We start from the raw sequence: 20,049 nt of genomic DNA, 5'->3' as shown, positions 1-20,049 counted from the left end.
CACCTACCTCACAGGGTATCCTGTTGTGGGGGAAGAGGAGGGGGATTGTAAGCTGCTTAGACTCCCTTCGGGTAGTGAAAAACAAGGGTATGAAAACCTATTTTCTTCTACTGAAAAGAGAACTTTTGTTGTCTAACATCCTACCTGTACATACCCATGGGATGTAAGCCCAACCCACTGTAAAGCCCTAGTTGGTTACAGCAACAATAATTCATAAAGCACAAGCCAGGAAGTGTTTCTGGAAAATATCTGTAGCTTTATTAGAGACTACAAGCCAGACTGCCACAACTTTCCACACACTATGCTGCTTCTTCTTTGGCAATACGGTCTTTCTTGAGTGGTCCCTGAAAAAAAAAATGTTGCAAACATGTCATTGTACAAGACAGACCCTCCACCTCATCACACTAATCAAGGAGGATAGTTCAGGCCAGGGTTTTTCCTGCTTCTTTAAGAGGCAGCAGGAGAATAACACAGGATCATTCAAACTACTGTGCTGCCATCCACTGGTCATAAAAGACATAGCAACTAAGACTTACACAGTAGGAAAACCCCAATGAAGATGGAGTGCTGACTACATTACTGGCGACCTGCCCGTTAGTTGCTGATTAACAAAACATGCTGGACAAGATGGATCTTGATGTGCCCTAACAAAGCACTTATGTAAACAGTGCCAACTTATGATTACTTAAATTAGTTATGCCTTAACTACTGCAGCCCTGAGTAGGATTTATAAATTCAACACTCCTGGAACGGGAAGTATAATTTCCTTGGGAACATCTGAATAAACTGAAACTTTTGAGTAAAATCTAAGACAGCCTTTTGTCAAATGCACGTAAAAGCCCCTCAAATTTAATCTAAAATGTACCACGCCTTAAAAAGAAGTTTTCAAGCACATTATATGAGAAAAGCTCATCCATTAACAGCTACTACATCCCACAGTTCTCCCCACATTCAACAACTCTACTTTATGTGTGATTCTAATCCAGGCTTTCTCAAAGCAGGGTTTTGTGAACCCCTGGGCTTCTTGACAGCTCTGGAAGACTTTCCCAAATGGGTGGGAGTTAATTTTTTTATATCAGGTGTTATGTTATGTCAATTTTCCCCACCTTCCAAAATGGCCAATGATGGGCCTGGAGGGTGTGGGAAGGGACCCTGGATGGGTATGTACACAGCTATGCTTCTCAACCATATTTTAGATCAGGGGTAGTCAAACTGCGGTCCTCCAGATGTCCATGGACTACAATTCCCATGAGCCCCTGCCAGAGAATACCCCTGTTCTAGATGATAGTGCCACTCCTGGACTTTCTCAAAATCTGAGAAAGGCTTGTTCTAACCCTTAAGACATTCATGTTTTACAACAGGGTCAGGGCTGGAAACCAAATGTTTAAGGCAGTACTATCATTTGCTATCTTTGTATCTAACTTTGCTAATGCTATCTGAAGATCATTTAATTGCATCGTTCCAGGACAGGGATTCCCAACCAGGATTCCTGGGAACCCTGGAGTTACACAAGAACTCCCCAGAGGTTATGTGGCCTTTCCCAGATGTTTGGATGGCCGCTGACATCATTGGATTCCACTTCCCCAGTTGCTCTACAGCAGGGGTAGTCAACATGTGGTCTTCTAAATGTTCATGGACTACAATTCCCATGGGCCCCTGCTAGAAAACTATGGCAGGGGCTCATGGGAATTGTAGTCCATGAACATCTGAAGGGCCACAGGTTGGTTACCTCTGCTCTACAGGACTAGTCTCCTCCGCCAACATGGAAACAGTAAACGATTGATCAACTGGCTGGCTCCTGCATTTTACTGCCACACCCACTTCTCTGGAAGGGGCATGTCACCACTTCTGAGGTTCCTCCAGTCAAAAGATTGAAAAAGGCTGTTCTAGCAGCTATAACTTGCATTCTTTACTCTTACAGTCCTTATTTAGCTGGAATCTCCAGAACAGGTCTTCTGCAGGTAACCAACACTTGGCAGGAAAAACACTGTTCTGATGCCTCCCCCTTCACACTTAGGGGAATATATCCCTGCTCTCCTGCTTCAAAGCAGCTCAGCCACCACACACAGGCCCAATTCAACACAAGGAGCATATCAACACTGCTTTTAAGGATGCATGTAGCAAGTGAAAGTACAAGGAAGTAACCTTACCATGAAAGCCTTCTTTTCCTCTGCTGTCTGGAAGCGGCCATGACCAAACTTGGAAGTCGTGTCAATAAATTTCAAGTCAATCTTCTCCAGGGCCCGACGCTTGGTCTGTACAAGTAAAGACTAAGGGGAAAGAAGGGCATTAGAATGAATTGGCAACCATAATGACTACAACTTTTCAGAGTGTCACATGGAAACACTGGAGACAGGGTAGGAGAGTCACAGCCTATTCTAGAGCTTTCCCCTCATCCTGAAAACTCTCACGTACAGCAGCACAAGTTCACAATACCCAGGAAGACAGACACACACAATACCGCCACCTTAAAAAAATGTGACTAGAAGAATGACTCGGCAATAGGGATCCAGTGTGACCCAAAAGTACCCTGGAACTGCTCACCTTGCGCAGAGTGAGAACTCTCTTCTTGGTCCCAACAACACAGCCTTTCAACATGATAAAGTCATTGGTCACTTCACCATAATGAACAAACCCGCCCTGTATGATGAGAACAGCAAGTCAATGTAGAAGGCAGTTCTTAATACTAAGTGTCCCTAATTAATTCTGCCATCTCCTAGCAGCAACGGCAAACTACGGCGCCAGAAGTTATTAACTTCACCCCATGCAGGATTTACAGCAAAAAAATAGTCTAGGGAATCTGCTTGTATGTTGAAGCAAAGGAGCTGCCAGGGCTATTAATAACTCAAGTACTAGAATTTCATGAAGCAGGCCTTCAAGCCCTGGCCTACACACAATGCAAAGGCTACTGCTAAAAATATTCTACCCACAACCCACATTTTTTCCCAAGGGAACCACTTACCAGAGGGTTGATGCTTTTGACAGACTGATCATACTCAGTGGAAGCATTGTTTTTGATCAATTTGCCATCCTTGATTTGGTATCCCTGGCCAATCTTGTAGATCTACATAGTCAAAACAGGGGAGAAGAGTTGCTCTTAATGAACTATGGAAAGATGATAACCAAACCTCAATTTCCACCCTCTAAAAATGAGCTTTACCACTAAGGAACCAAATTCCTCCCAACATCTCCCAAATGTGAGGGTTACCAGCAGATCATTAGCATGCCAGCACTTTCTACACCTGGACTAGTACTGATCTAATATGTTTCCCTTACAACTATGATTAATATAAATATAATAAATAAATTATAAGGAAGTAATTTTGTTCTAATTTGCATTCTCAACTACAGTTATTGTCTTTTCCATGATTTATCACTCTTACAAAACAGCTTTAGCTCATTCTTGTATGGGCAAAAAGAGCAACAACCACTCATAACTAAGGGACATATTTAGATCTGAATTCAGGAACTGTCAGCAAGGATCCTTCTTCCCAAGCAGCTTGTTTGCTCTAAAAATTCTGAGGCCAGCAAGGGTCTTACAAAGCAGAATTTCCCACAGTATAAAGGACCACTGCAATGAGAACATAAGAACTGCCCTGCTAGATCTGACCAGTTGTCTCTCTAGTCTAGCACTAACTTGCACAGTGGCTCATCAATTACTCTGGAAGCCTGGAAGCATGGCAGAGAGACCAAAGCTTTCAAAGTGCTGCCTCCCAGTGCTGGTATTGAGGTTTATTCCCTCAGAATGAATGCGGAGGAGGAATAAAGTAACACTGCCACCTACTGGAACACAAGTAGATTGTCCCAACACTATCATAGAACCTTCGAGAGATTTGCTCTTATTCTTAGTGAAGATAAACCTGCCTTTCAGAGGCTCTGCATTTCTTGTATGAACTGCAGGGAAGATGTTAACTGAAGCCAACAGTCCTGCAAATAAGCTTAGCAAGTAAGTCCCAAAATTGTCTGCAGGTTTAAATCCAGCTCTCTCTGCTTCAAAGGTTCCTGCTCCTCTGCATCCATGCAGTAACTTCTATGGAGCACATATACTCACATCCCAGTTTACAGCTGTACACTGCATAGCACACCCATACCTTCTTATTGATTTCCGTGCGGTGGTGGTAGCCCTTCTGACCCGCTCGAGCTACAGAGAAGGCCACACGAGCAGGGTGCCATGCGCCAATGCAGGCCACTTTGCGCAGACCTCTATGAGTCTTGCGGGGCAGCTTTTTGGTGTGCCATCGGCTGGTAACCCCTAGGAACAAGATGGAAGAAATGAACATGTTAATATAGGGGAAGCCTAATTCTATCGAGGAGCAGCTGACAGAGCTTTCGCTACCTATCCTATACCCGTACACTTATCACCAGTAGGATCTGATGGCTCCCTTTTTGCGGGACTTAAGCACAAGTCTCTCTCACATACACATACACAAAGTATTTTTGAGTGAGCAAAGCTCATTCCCAGCCATTGGTTCTAAAGCTGATCTCAGAAGGAAGGCAGCATGGAATGATTCCTCACAGGTATCAGGCACTGTGCCCAGTGCATATTCCATGATCTCATCACTGAACAGCTTCTACTAAGTAACGGCACATGTATCCCCCCTCCCAATGCCCAGGGCACATATACAAAGTCAGTGGGAAGTCGTATTTGCCACAGCGCCAGATGGAAAGTAAATTACCTTTGTACCCCTTGCCCTTGGTGACACCAATGACGTCTATCATTTCATCTTGGCCAAAGACTGTCGCTACAGGCACCTGCTGTTCCAGCTTCTCCCGGGCCCAGTCTACTTTTTGAGCCACTGTGCCACCATTCACCTGGATCTCCATCAGGTGAGACTTCTTTTGCCGCAAAGGAAGCATGCGCATCTGAGGGCCCAGAAAACAGGTATTTTTTAAAACTGTGTTTTATGCACCATGGTTGCAGTTTCAGAAATTTCCTGCATCAAGTCAATATTTCAAGCGCAACCCCAATGTATGCTGCCTTTTAATTGTTTCTGCAATTTTAATGCGTGGCTTCACTGCCAAAGATTAATAAATCGGATTTGGGAATCAAATGCTATTATTAGAAAAAATAATACCCTTCCCAAACTATAGCAATTTTTCCAGAGATTTCACAGATCTTGCTGAATAAAGTGAACAACAATGCTTTGCAGTGACTTCAATGTTAATGAAGAAATAGGACAAAGCACAGAAACACAGTGCAAGGATTGGCAGTCTTTCAGATAGCAGCTGCCTCACTCTCACATTGGGGATTCCAGCATGAAAACGGTCAAATTCAACAGTCAAAGAGCTGGCTTTAGATAGGGCCCTGCCCAAAATGTAGCGCTTGCAGCATCTGGACTAGGGGGCACCAAGTACCATATAACAGTCCCCATTCCATTCAGCCTTCTTCCCTCAGTAACTTGGCCCCATTACTGACCTGGGTGTGCGCTATGACTCTGATGACCTGGCAGTACTTCTTCATGCTGTTGAAGTCCTTCTCCAATTGCTTTTTGCCTTCATCATCCTGCCACTTCTTGCAGTACTTGGTAAAAGCCTTCTTCTTGGACTTATGCCTTCAAGGAGGAGCAGAGAGGGGGATTGACACAGCCCTTCATCAACCCACCCAGGGAGGTGGCTGAGTGGAAGACGCTGTGCCACACAAGGTCGGGTCTGGCTCATTGCCGGCTTCTACGGACTTTTCCACCGACAAGCGGAGCCTGGAGCTCATCAGACAAAGGCAAAGCTGCCAAAGCTGAGCGGAGCTGCCATAAATGCAGGCAAAGAATGTTAATATACTCTGTGCTGAACAGAGACAAAAAACTGCAGTATTTAACAATTCCTCATATTTGATAGCTACGTGCAAGTGAAGCTCTTTAACACAATATTTCCCTTTTAAGCTAACACTGCAGTGTTCTGGACTCCATTTACAGGAGAAACACAACTTTTGTGCCATCTGAAAGTCTATTTCCCGCCAGCAAAAGTGATAACAGGATACACCCCTTGAAGATAGCCTACTACACTCAGTACTCGACAATCAGCAACAAGCGCCAAAGGCGATTTTCTTATGCCCGCCCGTCGAGGAGATCATCATGTGTAGTGTTCATCTACAAATCGTAGAGGGCTACTGTCATCTTTATCTTAACTCTGTACAGTTTCTATTAAGAAACTTCAAAAGACTGTCCTGGTACCAATGCTGAGCTTGAACCTTAGGGCTTGCTCTTTCAATTATTTCCCTCATGTCTGCAATGTGGAAATTCTGAATTCTGAAATGTTTCTAGAACAGTTTATATTACCTAGGCATCATCTTCATAACACATCTTTCTGAACAGAAAAATTAATGGCTGCCTTCATACCAGTTCTTGTAGAAGCGACGTTTACACTCATCGCTGATGTGCTCAGCAAAGATGGTCTTGAAGGTGCGAAGGCCCCGGGGAGTTTGCACATAGCTCACAATCCCCACAATGACCATGGGAGGGGTTTCCACTATAGTAACTGCTTCTACAACTTCCTTCTTGTTCACCTCTGTGGAAATACAAATACATGGGACAGTTAATGTCAATACCCAGTAACAAATCTATACTTTGTTAGAAGTGAGGGAACCTTCTAAAATAACAAATTCCGGGGACACAGCAAAATAAGCTAGTTGCAGCAAACATGAACAGAAGCCTTGTGGCATTTTAAATATTAGCCTATTTACTGGGGGGGGGGGGAAGGAATTTTGTGGAGCTGATTAAGTGGCATCAGCCCAATTTTAAAACACAAGGCTCCATTTGAAGGAAACCTTAAATCCTATGCTCAAAAGCAACTTTAGCAATAAAGTCTTAACAGTCAGATTAAAGGGACATGCTACTTGCTTCGAAGAAAAAGTTGTTTTATATGCTGCTTTTCTCTACCAGGAGTCTCAAAGCAGCTTATGAACACCTTCCCTTTCCCCACAACAGACACCCTGTGAGGTAGGTGAGGCTGAGAGAGCTCTGATATTACTTGCTCAGTCAGAACAGCTTTATCAGTGCTGTGGTGAGCACAAGGTCACCCAAGCTGGTTCCATGTGCTCCTAACCACTACACCAAACTGGCTCTCTAGCACAATAACACCAAACTTGGAAGCAGGCCACTATTCTGAAAAGCCACAGAAGTATCCAAGATGTGAGCTAGGAACAGACAGTAATAGGCATTTGCCCTGTGTCCAACCTTTTAATGCAGGTCAAAGTAAACTAGCAACTATAGCTTTCCACCATCTTCTATGAATTAGTGTAGCATAAAATCAAACTGGAAACTGTCTGGTGCAACTCTTGCCTCTGCACACCAACATCCTTCAGGCTCTGACTCATCTGCGACACTGAGATGGCAATAGCTTATCAGAGGACTAAGGTGTACTGGGTGCATTTGAGAAGCACTCTTAAGCAATAAAGAAGGGTCTAGTATTAATTTCAGGTCCCTCCCTCCCAACCGCCTCCCACCTCAGACTGATAAATACGTACTGGATCCAGGCCTGTCAACTTCACGGACAATGTGGGTCATGCCAGCCTTGTACCCCAGAAATGCTGTGAGGTGGATGGGCTTGTTGGGGTCATCCTTTGGAAAGCTCTTCACTTTGCCCCGATGGCGACGGCTGCGCTTGCGAGGCAGAAAGCCCAAAGACCCATGCCTGGGAGCCGAGAACTTGCGATGGGACTAGAAAGAAATATGTATGTTACTACTCAGTAGGTAGCTGCAGCCAGATCATGCCCTATCTCAAATCAGGATTCTTGTGAGGATAAGATGTTCTAAGACCCCTAGGAAAAGGCTAGGACACAATTTTTTCAAGAACTCATTCCTCCAATCACCATCAGTTTCCTGAAGTGCAAGCCACCACGTGCTTCTACATCTACACAGTCTACTTATCAAATACACAACCAAATTTTTAGAATGATAACACTATAAGCTCATTTTGGAATTGAAGCTAAATCACTGCACAATTTACACAGGGTCACGTTAATGCCACTTTACAACTTCTGCCTCAACCAGGCTACACCCTGCTTACCTAAAGTTTATTATGCTCGTATAAAAATCAATTCCCCTTCTACAACAACCACCCATCAATAATATAGCCAAACACCACTGGAGACTACTCATCTCCTACTTAATAAACAGCTTCCCCCTACGGCCTAGCTATCCACTAGCTATATGTGCTATCCACCACATTGTAACCCATAACGTCCTATTAAGAGAGCATTCTCATAGGATGGCATTAACAATTCTAGATAGGCAGGCCCCTTCCTGGAGTTAGAGGCCTATGTTCTACCCCACTGATGTTTTTTCGGAGGGTGGACCTTGTGAATGAAAAGGCTAAAAAGATTATCCTTCACGCATTCCAATTTCCAAATCGTTATTAAGGGATGGGGCAGCGACTAAGCGGGACCACTGCCAATACGTTCCAGCCTAAGCACTTTTAGAAGCTTCAGGAACAACATAGTTTTTACACAAATAAAGGGGAGATCCCTCGCTGCACCAAATAGGCCTAGGCTTCGGGGGAGGCCTAGCGTGCCCTCATCGAATGCGGAGTAGGAAAAACCCCAAATTGCCGTCAAATTAGCGAAAACAAAAGCCCTGCAACAAGAAGAGATAGGGCCCCACTTGGCCGAAACGACCACATCAGCGATGGCGACGGATAACGCTTTCTCCACCCTCGAAATACAACTCACCATTTTGAGTCCGAGCCGACGCAGAAGAGACCGAAGGGCCCGCGCACGCGCTATTTATGCCCTCGCCCTCGTACGCAGACACGTCGGCGCGCCGTACTAACGCATGCGCCTTTCAAAGCTTCCAGCCGCGTTCGAACTCGCGAGATCTTAAAACTGAAACGTCGCAACCTGAGAACCGATAATTAATCTATGAAGTACGGTTGCCGGCGGTGCTCAAACATCTCCGAAAGGCGCACTTTTTAAATTAAGTCTATAGTTGTAGCGGCGTTATACAAATTGGGAACAACTAGGTAGGAGTAACTTCTGAGTAAACAGGGATAATAGAGTCAGTGTGCTTGCTATGAAGAAATAAGCCCCGTAAAAGAACTGTAAAAGAACACTCCACGCACTGGACTTTATCAAGTACTTTCATGCCATTTCTTGTGAGTATAATAAAGGAAGCTATTAAACAAATGTGACGATTTAAGAATTCCGAGTATAATAAAGGACATGGAACTCTTGAGTTTAATAGCTTCGTAAAACTAGAGACACGAGTAGGTACTGCTGAACAAAGTTCGAGTCTAGTGGTACCTTTAAGACCAACAAAGTTTTGTTTTATTATTGATCAACTTTGTTGGTCTTAAAGGTGTATAATTACATATCCTGGATTTCATGGCTCTTGAACCATAGCTGTTTTCGATGTTATTTCTTACACAGCTGACCTAGTTAATGCAAACTTAAAATACTAGACTCAAAACCTGTAAGTTGCCAGCTTCCTTTTTATCTGGCTGGAGTTTCAGCAAGAAAAGTGGACTATAAATACAAGAATAAATATATTTATGCCGTGTTAGGGTAGTAAATCCATGGGAGCTGAAGTAAGCAACATATGAGACTGTTTTGAGCCAATATTTTTATAGTCATAGGAACTAGGGTAAAGGTATCCCCTGTGCAAGCACCAAGTCATGTCTGATCCTTGGGGTTGACGCCCTCTAGCGTTTTCATGGCAGACTCAATACGGGGTGGTTTGCCAGTGCTTTCCCCAGTCATTACCGTTTACCCCCCAGCAAGCTGGGTACTCATTTTACCGACCTCGGAAGGATGGAAGGCTGAGTCAACCTTGAGCCGGCTGCTGAGATTGAACTCCCAGCCTCATGGGCAGAGCTTTCAGACTGCATGTCTGCTGCCTTACCACTCTGCGCCACAAGAGGCTCTAGGAACTAGAGAGGAGGCCCTAAATGAATGATTGTCAATGGCATGACTTTCTGACATTAAAAAAACCAACCCAGAAGTCCCGTGGCGCTTGAAAGACTAACAACATTTATTTAATGAATCTTCATGAAGTCAGAGCTCATGAAGCCATTGTTGACCTAGAATGTCATGCATAGCAATACATTAATAATAGTGTGCACTATCATTTGTGGACTAAAAATATCCAGCATGTGCAGGCTTTCTAGTTGTATAGTTCTTTCTGTTTGCACCCACAAATTTTCTCTTTGCATCCAATTGCCCATGTACTTTTTTCTCTATTCCTGACCCATTTTTTGTCAAAGTTTTATAATGACAATGACAGCAATTAGAATAGACCACGTAAATGATCTGAAATCCATAGGTTCAAGACCTTTAGACTTCATAGATTCCATTAATTTATCTAATCATTTCAAAACCCAATCTGTTCTGTTGCATAGACCTCTTTATGCATGATGCTATCACTTTTCTCATATTCATATGCTCAAGACAAACAGTGCTTTCCACAGCTGATCTTCCTTGTAGGAATGCCTCCACTATGGGCTCTGAAGCTATGACATTATAGCAGCATTCATCTCTTGGCAGTGATGCAAGTGGGGTCCCATGTCTTTTTGGAACTGTTATGTTCAGGTATCCAGGAAAGTCTGGACACAGAAGATGGTCACTCTGCTTCAATATGACAATTTAGTCCTCTTTCTGATGTAATCAACTGTGATGATATCACTCAGCCTATGAGGAGAAGTGTCCAACATTGAAGCTGGGGCTAGAAGAGAAGTCAAAGGATTTGTGGTAGGATAAGTGTTACTTTACATCAATGTTACCAAGAAAGAACCTGCAGTTTTCTAGCCATCTGGGAAACAGACTTCGATGAGGGCAGAACAGACATGGGGGCTGCCCCAAGCCCATCTGATAGCACTTTTCTTAATGTATAATCTCTGTCAGAAGGTCTTCAGGACACTGCTGCATCCTCTTAGCACTATAACAAGGTTCATCTTCTGTTGTGTCTCTGTCTATGTGGCTGGGATCATCATCCTTTGGCAGTGCAGCCTAAAGATGTCGAGCATGATGCTTTCAGTTTTGTTTAGGAAACTTGGGAGGGAAGTGCTGCTCCCTGTGGTCCAAATCATCTGGCAATCCCAGTTGGCTGTCCAGAGCTGCTGCTTTTATTTGGCCAATGCCTTGCTGTATTGTGTTGCCAGACGGACTCTGGAACTCCTGAGACAACCAGTCTTGCCATCCACATCATCAACAGCACACCCATCCCACCCCTGCCTGGATTCCTTTCTCCAGTACAACAGTGAAAGCTACCAGACAGCGTTGCGGCCAGTCATGCAACAAATAGCCATTGCGCTCTTCCTTGGGCTCCTTGACGGGCTACAGGAAGCATTCCGTCAGTCAGTTACAGCAGTGAAAGATGAAATAACCCAATTTTTTAAAAGCATCAGGACTACACACTGTCCAGCATACAAAGAAAACATCTTAGATGACATCACTTGTTGCCTCCCACTTACCCGCATCCCTTTGTGCAACCGTTTCAAGGGTTCTGCTCCTTGTACCCTTGAAGACATACCCCGATCCACTGCCATGCTTAAGTTTGTTGTGGCAAGTGAGCACATCATCACGGGACCAGGAAAGTATGGCTTAGAGGTCACAGCCACCCCTTTACATGTGAGATTCCAGAACAACAGCAGAATGAGAAATGCAATATCAAAACTTGGTACCAACCCAGCTGTGAAGCAGATGAAGAACGCCAGTGTGGTCTTTACTACTTTCTACCTTTCTGTGCTCTCCATCATCATGAAGATGGTCAAATAAAAAGTTAGGATGTGCTACTTCTGAGATGCTGAATTTTTGTTAGGGGAAAAAAAACTGGCATCACCATGGTGGTTTTGCACAATTAAGGGTGGTCTTGTCCAGAAGAGTCCCTCCCTGATTTGTATGACAAATTATAATAATGGAAATGATGAAAGCATAGGATCTTCCAGGGCCAAAAATGCATGTGGGGTATCCCCGTTTTGTGACCTTCCAAATATGGAGCGTGGCCTGGGAAATCAAATAAGTGTTCATAAGATGGGGCTCACATCTGAACTACATATTACAAAGGAGCTCTATATTGAAACTTCTGGCATTTTTGTTGGTATTTTAAAGTTGTGGGAATTTGATTGGAACATTGGCACTTGTGGGAGGTGGCATGAGGCATTCCTTCCCCAACACACAAATAATTTTCCTTGATTAAACACACAGTGAAGCTAGTGTTAGCTCTGGAGGGGAAAATTGAGGTCCATCCCATCCTTCTGAATAGTTTTTTGAGGTAATGATTTAGACTGGGAAAATGGTGGGAGGATGAAATTCTCCTTTCTCTAACACCACTGTTCCATTTGAATCCAGTGCTTGAAACAACAATGTTAGGAGATTTAAGTGTGGATCTTCTATATAACATGTTTGCCCTCAGAAGATATAATTGCATGCTATGAAGCAGTCATTCCGTCATAAAAACAGTAGCTGCTGCATGTTTGATCCCTCATCTCAGGGCTTATTCAGTGAAGATGGAACAGGGCAGACTAGTGAGGTCTTTTGTGCAGACCTGCTCTGAAACTAGGAGGAAGGTCTGACAGTTCTGCTTTGTCTGTTAGTATGTTTCCCCCAACCTTCTTATATATCCAGAAAGGATCCCATGGGAACGAAATGCAAGGTATGCCGTAAAACACAAGTGGTGATTAAAACCAACAATTATTCAAGGCTCTGATACAATCTGATGATGTTCCACAGGTCAGTCTTGTCAGAACCATAGCAGGCACATACAGCATACCCCGACTTTCGCTACAAAGTGGTGGATGTAGTGAGAGTTTTGCAGGATATGGACAACGTTGTTCAAAATGACAAAAATATAGTGTCTACTAATGGTAAGCTGCACTGTGCACGCTATATTTTACAGGTGCGGAATGGCTTTCATATTGTGAAATACTTTCAGGACCATCTATAGGAGCTCTAAGGAACACTGCTGGATCGACTTAAGGGTCCTGACCCATGGTCCCAGCTCTCATACAGATATTAGTTTCTCTTCAAAATATGACTGGCTCCTGGTATTTTGTAAGGATGAGATGGCAAAAGTTACTATATAAAGCTCAGTTTGAAAAACTGCTTTAGCAGTCATGACAAGGCTACACTACAATATAAAATATAAACAATACCATAGTATTGTCTTATCGTATTCCACACAATGAACAAAATGTCATTCACAGATTTAAACCAGAATTTTCTGATAGGGCACTGTGTATAATGTTGGCTAAGTAGATCAGAACTGCAACCTGAACAGGTATTAACAGAAAGCTAGAAGATCAGTGATGAATTATTAACTCTTGGCAAACAGAAGATCATGTTGAAGGTATATTGGTCTTAAGGCCATCTGGATTTGAAGCTGTGCAAGCATCATACAGCACAGTCCTAAAACACTTTCCTATTGAATGATGTGGAATTTATTTTTGAGTAGACCTGCTTAGAATTACTCCCTAAACTATCCTAAAGCTGTTAGTATTTGATGATATGGAAGCAGGGTGAGAATTTTTGATTCTGAAGTTATATGAAAGTGGATTTTGAACAAAAATATCTTTATATTTCTAGCTGTGGCTAGTGTATGAAAAATGATGAAATGTGTAACATAGGATATGTAGTTATGATGAAATTAATATAAAATTCATTGGTTATGAAATTTGAACTTTAAAATGTTTGAAATAAGGACAACTGTATTTTGTAGAGACTTTCATGAGAATTTAATGAATGTCTTAGGTATTCAACAAAATTTGAGTCCAATAGCACCTTTAAGTCCAACAAAGATTTTTTTTTGTTGGTCTTAAAGGTACTACTGGACTCAAATTTCGTTGTGCTACTTCAGACTACCCACGGCTACCCACTTGAATCTGTTTAGAGGATTGTAATAAAGGTTGAGGAGAAATATTTACTGTTCTATACCTGGTAGTACATAATGATTTTTGATATATGTGATTTGTTATGTATTTCCTGTTTTTTACTTTTGTGTCTTTTAGATATTAATATTTTAATATCTTGTTCTTAAGAATAAATATATATTAGAAAGGCGCTAGAGTTAAAGCTGATCACTGGGAGATTGTGTTAATGGATTGTTAATGGATCGTGGAACGATTTAGCATTTCCCATTATTTTTTTAAAAGCTTCCCCGAAAAACCTCTGGTGTTGGGGGGAAAGTAGGTATAGTAAAACATCCACAGGAGGGGAGGAGAATACCTTTCATCTCCTGCATCATGGTTTCCAGCAGGAGACAGCCCCCCATGGCATTTTGAAAAAGTTGGAAACTGAGGTAAAATGGCACCACATTCCCCATGGTGGGTTCAGGAATGAGTCTAGTTGGCCCTAAGGCTGTCCATCTCTTATAACAGATCTGCCATTACTGTGTTAATTTTGTATTATGATATTGGATGCATGCTCAGTCACTTTAGATATCAGGTTGCCCCATTCCAGATTTTTGCGATGGGAGATTTTGGTGAGGTGACTTTGTTGTTGTTAGTTGCAAAGTCATGTCCAACCCATCGCAGCCCAATGGACAAGGCCTTCAGGCCTTCCTATCCCTTACCATTCCCTGGAGTCTGACTTAAGGAGGGAGTTCAGCTAGGATGTAATGCCGCAGGGGTTGGACTAGATGGTCTGTATGGCCCCTTCCAACTCTATGATTCTATAATTAGAACTAGACTCCACTCTCTAAAGCAGCCATTTACTTCTGGGGAACAGATTTCTGTAGTCTGGGGATCAGTTGTAATTCTGGGAAAACTCCATGCTCCACCTGGAGACTGGCAAGCCTACTTTTACCTTTATTTGTGATCTAGCTGTTTCACTCAATCTAAAAAGGAAACCCCAAAGCTACCACCACCAGGGGTAAGAGAAATCTAGTATTCTACAGCCTAGTGTTATATTAATAATGCGCCATATTTCAATGAAAAATCTTTGGTTTGAACTAATTTCTTCCCCTGTTTTGGAAAGTTAGCACATCACTTTTTTCCTGATCCTAGAGCTAATTTCATTTTTTATTTTAAGAAGTGATTTTCCCTTTCCTTTGATCAGTATGCACAACAGCTTCCTGAGGCATGTTGTTCTTTACAGTAAATGGGCCAAAAGCTGACCTCAGCAGCAAGCCTTTGCTAAATAATGGTATTCCTATTATTTCCTGAGTAGACTACTAGTAATTTCCTCAGTAGGCTACTGAGTAGACTACTAGTATGTCCAGAGATTTCTCAGATTAGCAACTATGCACTGCAGCTAATACTGTATTTACTTGAAGATGTTACACACCAACCTTTTTCCGGTTGAGGACTGCCTCTGGGGGTGGGGGAGAGCTGCTGGCCCGGGCGCCGCACACACACGTTTTTGCCAGCAGGTGGCGCTAACATGCATGCACAGCAGCTCCGGGCATGTGCGTTTGGGTCCACTGGTGTGCTGGAGGCCGCACCTCCCCCCCCACCCCCCAGCAAGAAGCTAGCCGGGTCACGAGCGAAGTGGCCGCTTTGGCGGCCGCTTCGCTCGGGGCCTGGCAAGGTTCTTGCTGCAAGGGGGGGCGGAAGAGGCAGGCGTGGCTGCCGGCGGCCTGGTACCAAGGCCTTCACAGCCCGGTACCGGGCCACGGACCAGGGGTTGACGACCCCTGCACGAAAAGGTTTTTATAACTGGAAACTGTAACTTGTATGAAAACTTATGACTACCCTTGGGGGATGGTATAACAAGCAGGGGAGGAACCTAGTCTTGAATAAATATGCTTTTAGTGGGACTTTACATCTACTGGCTATGTATGGTCATTGTACCAGCCTCCTTGGTTTGTACTGGTTTGAGCCTCTGCGGATTACAATTACAGGCATCCATCAGATTAATGATTCACCGTTTAATAATATTATTACTGATTTTATGACTGTATTTGTTGTTTTTACAGGAATTATGGTACTGGTTCAGCATGGATCCATACTAGGACAGAAGCTAAAAGGCCATTAGGTCTCAGCAGTGAAAATGGTTGAGTTGACTTCTGCTCAGGACATGTTGATATGGAGCCTTTAACCTTTGTTTTGATGCTGGTCAGTGACTATAAATAAATGAATGATATGGAGTCTGAATTCCAAGATGAGCTAGAAGCCACTGAAACATCATAGGTCACATCTAAGGTTACATCAACCCCATTACGGAACCAAGGTTGCCCACAGCATGATAGAGTTCAGCCATGGTATCTGCAGACGTGTGTTAGCTAAAGGGAAGGGGTGTAGCATATGGGACCTTTTAACTTGCCATATGTGGTGGTGTTGGAGCTCCTTCTTTTATTAAGACTGGTTTCATTCCATGTCTCATTTTTCAGCTTTCTTCTTAGCAGCAGCTGACAGTGTTTGAAGGACATTGCTTTTGATGGAGCTACATAAAGGTGTCAGTTTTGTCTCCTTTCAGAGACAATAGAACATACCTATTGGCTCGGCTTAGCAGACCAACATACAAAAATTTAGTAGAAGAAGAAGAAGAGTTGGTTCTTATATGCCGCTTTTCCCTACCCGAAGGAGGCTCAAAGCGGCTTACAGTCGCCTTCCCATTCCTCTCCCCACAACAGACACCCTGTGGGGTGGGTGAGGCTGAGAGAGCGCTGATATCACTGCCCGGTCAGAACAGTTTTATCAGTGCCGTGGCGAGCCCAAGGTCACCCAGCTGGTTGCATGTGGGGGAGCGCAGAATCGAACCCAGCATGCCAGATTAGAAGTCCACACTCCTAACCACTACACCAAACTAGCTCTCAGTAGGTGAAACTTTTCCAGATCTGGGAATAGGTAAAGGGGACTGCACTGTTTGAATGCTGCTATTAATAGTAAAACTTTATAACCCTTTGCTGGGGGGGAATAATTTCTGTTTTCACACATGAAATTGCACCTGTAATGCAGTTCATAAACTAATGCAGAATGTTTAATTAAAAACAAGCCAGTGAAATCTAGGGGCATTAATCTTGCTGTGCAGCACAAAACGTGTTCCAGAAGTCTCTCTGAAATTCATTTTAATTTTCAGACTGGAGCAGATTAGAGATTACCTCCCTTGCAATATCCTTCTACAGAGGAGGTTTTGTATTTAAAGAACACAGAGTGAGTAGATTTTAAAAGAAGCAGGTTGGCTTCTCTCCAAATATTGTAACGTTGCCAGCACATCTTTCTGCAAAACAGTGTTGTTGATTTAATAACTAGTTAATCTGGTATTTCCAAGGCCATAAGAAAAGGGGGATATATTGCTATAGACAAAGAATCCTTTGAAGAGGTATAAGGAATGGTGCTGTAGGGAAACTTACATGAGCTTTAGAGCATATTGGCAGCTAGGCGCCATCTAAGTAGCTGCAGGATCAATTAACTTACTAATAAGGGGATGTCAGGTGCAAGCATTTAAACCTGACTCAGCATGCCTCCCAGGTGATAGGCTGCACCTAAGCAGAATATCAAGAAGAAGTGGAAACAGTAGCAAGTGGGCTTCCCTGAAGCTTCATCGGGAGCTATGCGTTTTCTCAACAGCCCCATATTGGGAATTAATTTTATACATTTAATTAATATCTGTCTCTTGAGAAACCTTTATGCAGATCAAGAAGCAACAGTGAGAACTGGGTATGGAATCACTGATTGGTTCAAAATTGAGAAAGGAGTTCGGCAAGGCTGTATACCGTTGCCTTGCCTATTTAACTTGTATGCGGAGCACATCATGAGAAAGGCGGGGTTAGATGAGTCACAAATTGGGATCAAGATTGCAGGGAGAAATATCAACAACCTCAGATATGCAGATGATACTACTCTAATGGCAGAAAGTGAAGAGGAACTAAAGAGCCTCTTGATGCGGGTGAAGGAGGAGAGTGCAAAAGTTGGCTTGAAACTCAACATTAAGAAAACGAAGATCTGGCCCTCTCAATTCCTGGCAAATAGATGGAGAAGAAATGGAGGAAATGATAGATTTTATTTTCCTGGGCTCCAAGATCACTGCAGATGGGGACTGCAGCAAAGAAATTAAAAGACGCTGGGGAGGAAAACTGTGGCAAATCTAGACAGCATCCTAAAAAGCAGAGACATCACCCTGCCAGCAAAAGTGCGTCTAGTCAAGGCTACGGTCTTCCCAGTTGCAATATATGGCTGTGAAAGTTGGACCGTAAGGAAGGTCGAGCGTCAAAGAACTGAGGCTTTTGAACTCTGGTTTTGAAGTCTACCCTAGGATAGCTGCAGCAGTTCATAGATGTGAGGCTTGTAGAATCCAAGCTAGCATAAACTTTCTTAATCACTAGACTCAGGTATAGTTTAAGGCGGTGGTCCCCAACCTTTTTATCACCGGGGACCACTCAACGCCAGGGACCAGTCAACGCCTTTTACTGAGGCCCGGTGGGGGGGTGTTAGTTTACTCCTCTACTCTCAACCACTGCCCTAACGCTCTCTGATTGCTATGGTAATGTTTAAACATCCCTTCGAAATAAGATACAGATATGCCACAACAATGAATATAAGGAACATTTTATTTTCATGGAAATTTTAACTCATGACAATGACAAATCAATGGGAACCCTGAGCTTGTTTCTCTGCAACGAGATAGTCCCATCTGGGAGTGATGGGAGACAATGACACCTGAAGTGTGTTGTAAAGGGCCGGGGGGGGGATGAAGTAAAGGGCCAGGGGGGGGGGTCAAAGGACCACATGTGGTCCGCAACCCACAGGTTGGGGATCGCTAGTTTAAGGCATGCTGTAGTGAGACAATGAGCCTAGCTAATCAGAACTCATCTTGGTGAAACTCTCCAGAAGGTTACCTCATCCTTCCACCCACCCTCCTCCCTTCCCAAAACCACAGGTTTCCCTCCTAAGCAATTCCACAAAACAGGATGGGTGTTCTTCAAGCAATAAAAGGCCCAGGTCAACTAATCATGAACACCTGCAAGATAGAACCACTCTGCAGGGCATAAACCCTTGGGAGGAGGGACTGAGATGGCTGCGCTCGACAGACAAGAGTCACTGGATGGAGTCAGTTTGAACATTCCTTTAGAGCCACCAAGCAGAGACTTGAGATGGGATTTTCTCACTTTTCAGGGGCCAACAAGAAGGAATAAGGATGGCCTGTGGGTCTGTTCCTTCACAAGCTGGTTTATGAGTCCTGCAAAATTGAAAGTTGAGATATAAATATTTTAAGTACATAAAAGAGGTTCATGACTGTATCTCAGAGTTGACTGTTTTGCTTCGTTTCAGCATCCTTAGTGGTGCATCTAAAGGTTTTGTTTCATGTCTCTGCAGGTACTTGCTTTGTTACTACAGAAACCCTGGAAAGCACTTCACTATGATGGTCATACAACATTAACAATACACATGCTTATCTTACACAACAAAACAAAGAAAAGCATTCTGACATCCTCAAAAATGCATTGTTCATACAGCCATGACTTTACTCCAAGCAAAACGAAAACTCTTTAATCTTCAAGCATGCCCTGATCAAATTTAGCATTAATCTTTTGAAAAACTACTGAAATAAAGAAATACTTAATGGGAATGCGAGCGCTTTAGCGGTATCATGGAAAACACTTTTTAAACACGTTCTTTTATTCTGAAAAACAACTGCCAAAGGCTGTTTTAATCTTATCTCAGAATATTCTGTTACTGGACTTATATATTTGCAGATGACAAGGAGTGATATATGAGCATTTAAAAACCTTGCAAAGTACCTTGAGTTATGGTTCTGAAGCTTTACAGGTGGTGGTGGTATGCTTACACACAAGTAACTGTAATCAGTATCATTTAGATTACCATGAGGCATATTATACAGAGATGATTACTGAATCATGAGATATTATATCTGATTAGAAGTATTTATACAAAATGTGCATATTTTGTACCATTTGTAGGTGTTGCATTTACATATGAGTATTTTGTAGCAGGGTGCTTACAGTACACACAGACTTCCTTAGATGTAGGGGCGTTTTGTGTTTAAAGAAATCTGTTTTTATATTTCTACAGTTTGTCTTTTTCCCCCTCAGCCTTCTGGTGTACCTAATCCAGCCTTTCTCAACCTTTTTACTTTTGAAAAACCCCTGAAACATTTTTCAGGCTTTGAGAAAGCCTGGAAGTGATATTAGCAGGACACGCCTCCATGATACACCCCCCAGAAGTCAC

At 43.1% G+C, this 20,049-nt stretch overlaps 1 protein-coding gene, 1 long non-coding RNA gene and 1 other non-coding gene across 3 annotated transcripts; 1 reads left to right on the top strand and 2 right to left on the bottom strand.

Annotated features, from left to right (window-relative positions):
* Positions 1-233: 233 nt before the first annotated feature.
* On the bottom strand, positions 234-8,812 carry RPL3 (ribosomal protein L3). The gene is made up of 10 exons (XM_077339463.1): positions 8,663-8,812; positions 7,460-7,652; positions 6,333-6,501; positions 5,417-5,552; positions 4,677-4,863; positions 4,092-4,252; positions 2,963-3,064; positions 2,545-2,640; positions 2,151-2,270; positions 234-344 (listed from the first exon to the last, which is right to left on the bottom strand). The coding sequence occupies exons 1-10, from the start codon at positions 8,663-8,665 to the stop codon at positions 300-302; spliced, it is 1,212 nt and encodes a 403-aa protein (XP_077195578.1). The 5' UTR covers positions 8,666-8,812; the 3' UTR covers positions 234-299.
* Positions 4,477-4,569, bottom strand: LOC143839217 (small nucleolar RNA U83B). Its single transcript, XR_013231672.1, has one exon. It is a non-coding gene; the product is annotated as a small nucleolar RNA U83B (small nucleolar RNA).
* Positions 8,813-8,829: 17 nt separating the features above from the next.
* On the top strand, positions 8,830-19,429 carry LOC143838322 (uncharacterized). Its single transcript, XR_013231339.1, has 4 exons — positions 8,830-9,084; positions 12,656-12,789; positions 15,837-15,975; positions 19,177-19,429. It is a non-coding gene; the product is annotated as an uncharacterized LOC143838322 (long non-coding RNA).
* The last annotated feature ends 620 nt before the right edge of the window (positions 19,430-20,049 follow it).

Source organism: Paroedura picta, chromosome 5 (assembly GCF_049243985.1).
Source record: "Paroedura picta isolate Pp20150507F chromosome 5, Ppicta_v3.0, whole genome shotgun sequence".
NCBI lineage: Eukaryota > Metazoa > Chordata > Lepidosauria > Squamata > Gekkonidae > Paroedura > Paroedura picta.
The sequence above is the reverse complement of the archived record's forward strand: the minus strand, read 5'-3'. Positions and strand labels throughout refer to the sequence as shown.

Coding starts and splice junctions, on each gene's coding strand:
- RPL3 (XM_077339463.1), bottom strand. Junction 3,065..4,091: donor GCACGGAAATCAATAAGAAG/GTATGGGTGTGC, acceptor TTGACTATGTAG/ATCTACAAGATTGGCCAGGG. Junction 2,271..2,544: donor GAGTTCTCACTCTGCGCAAG/GTGAGCAGTTCC, acceptor CTTTCCCCTTAG/TCTTTACTTGTACAGACCAA.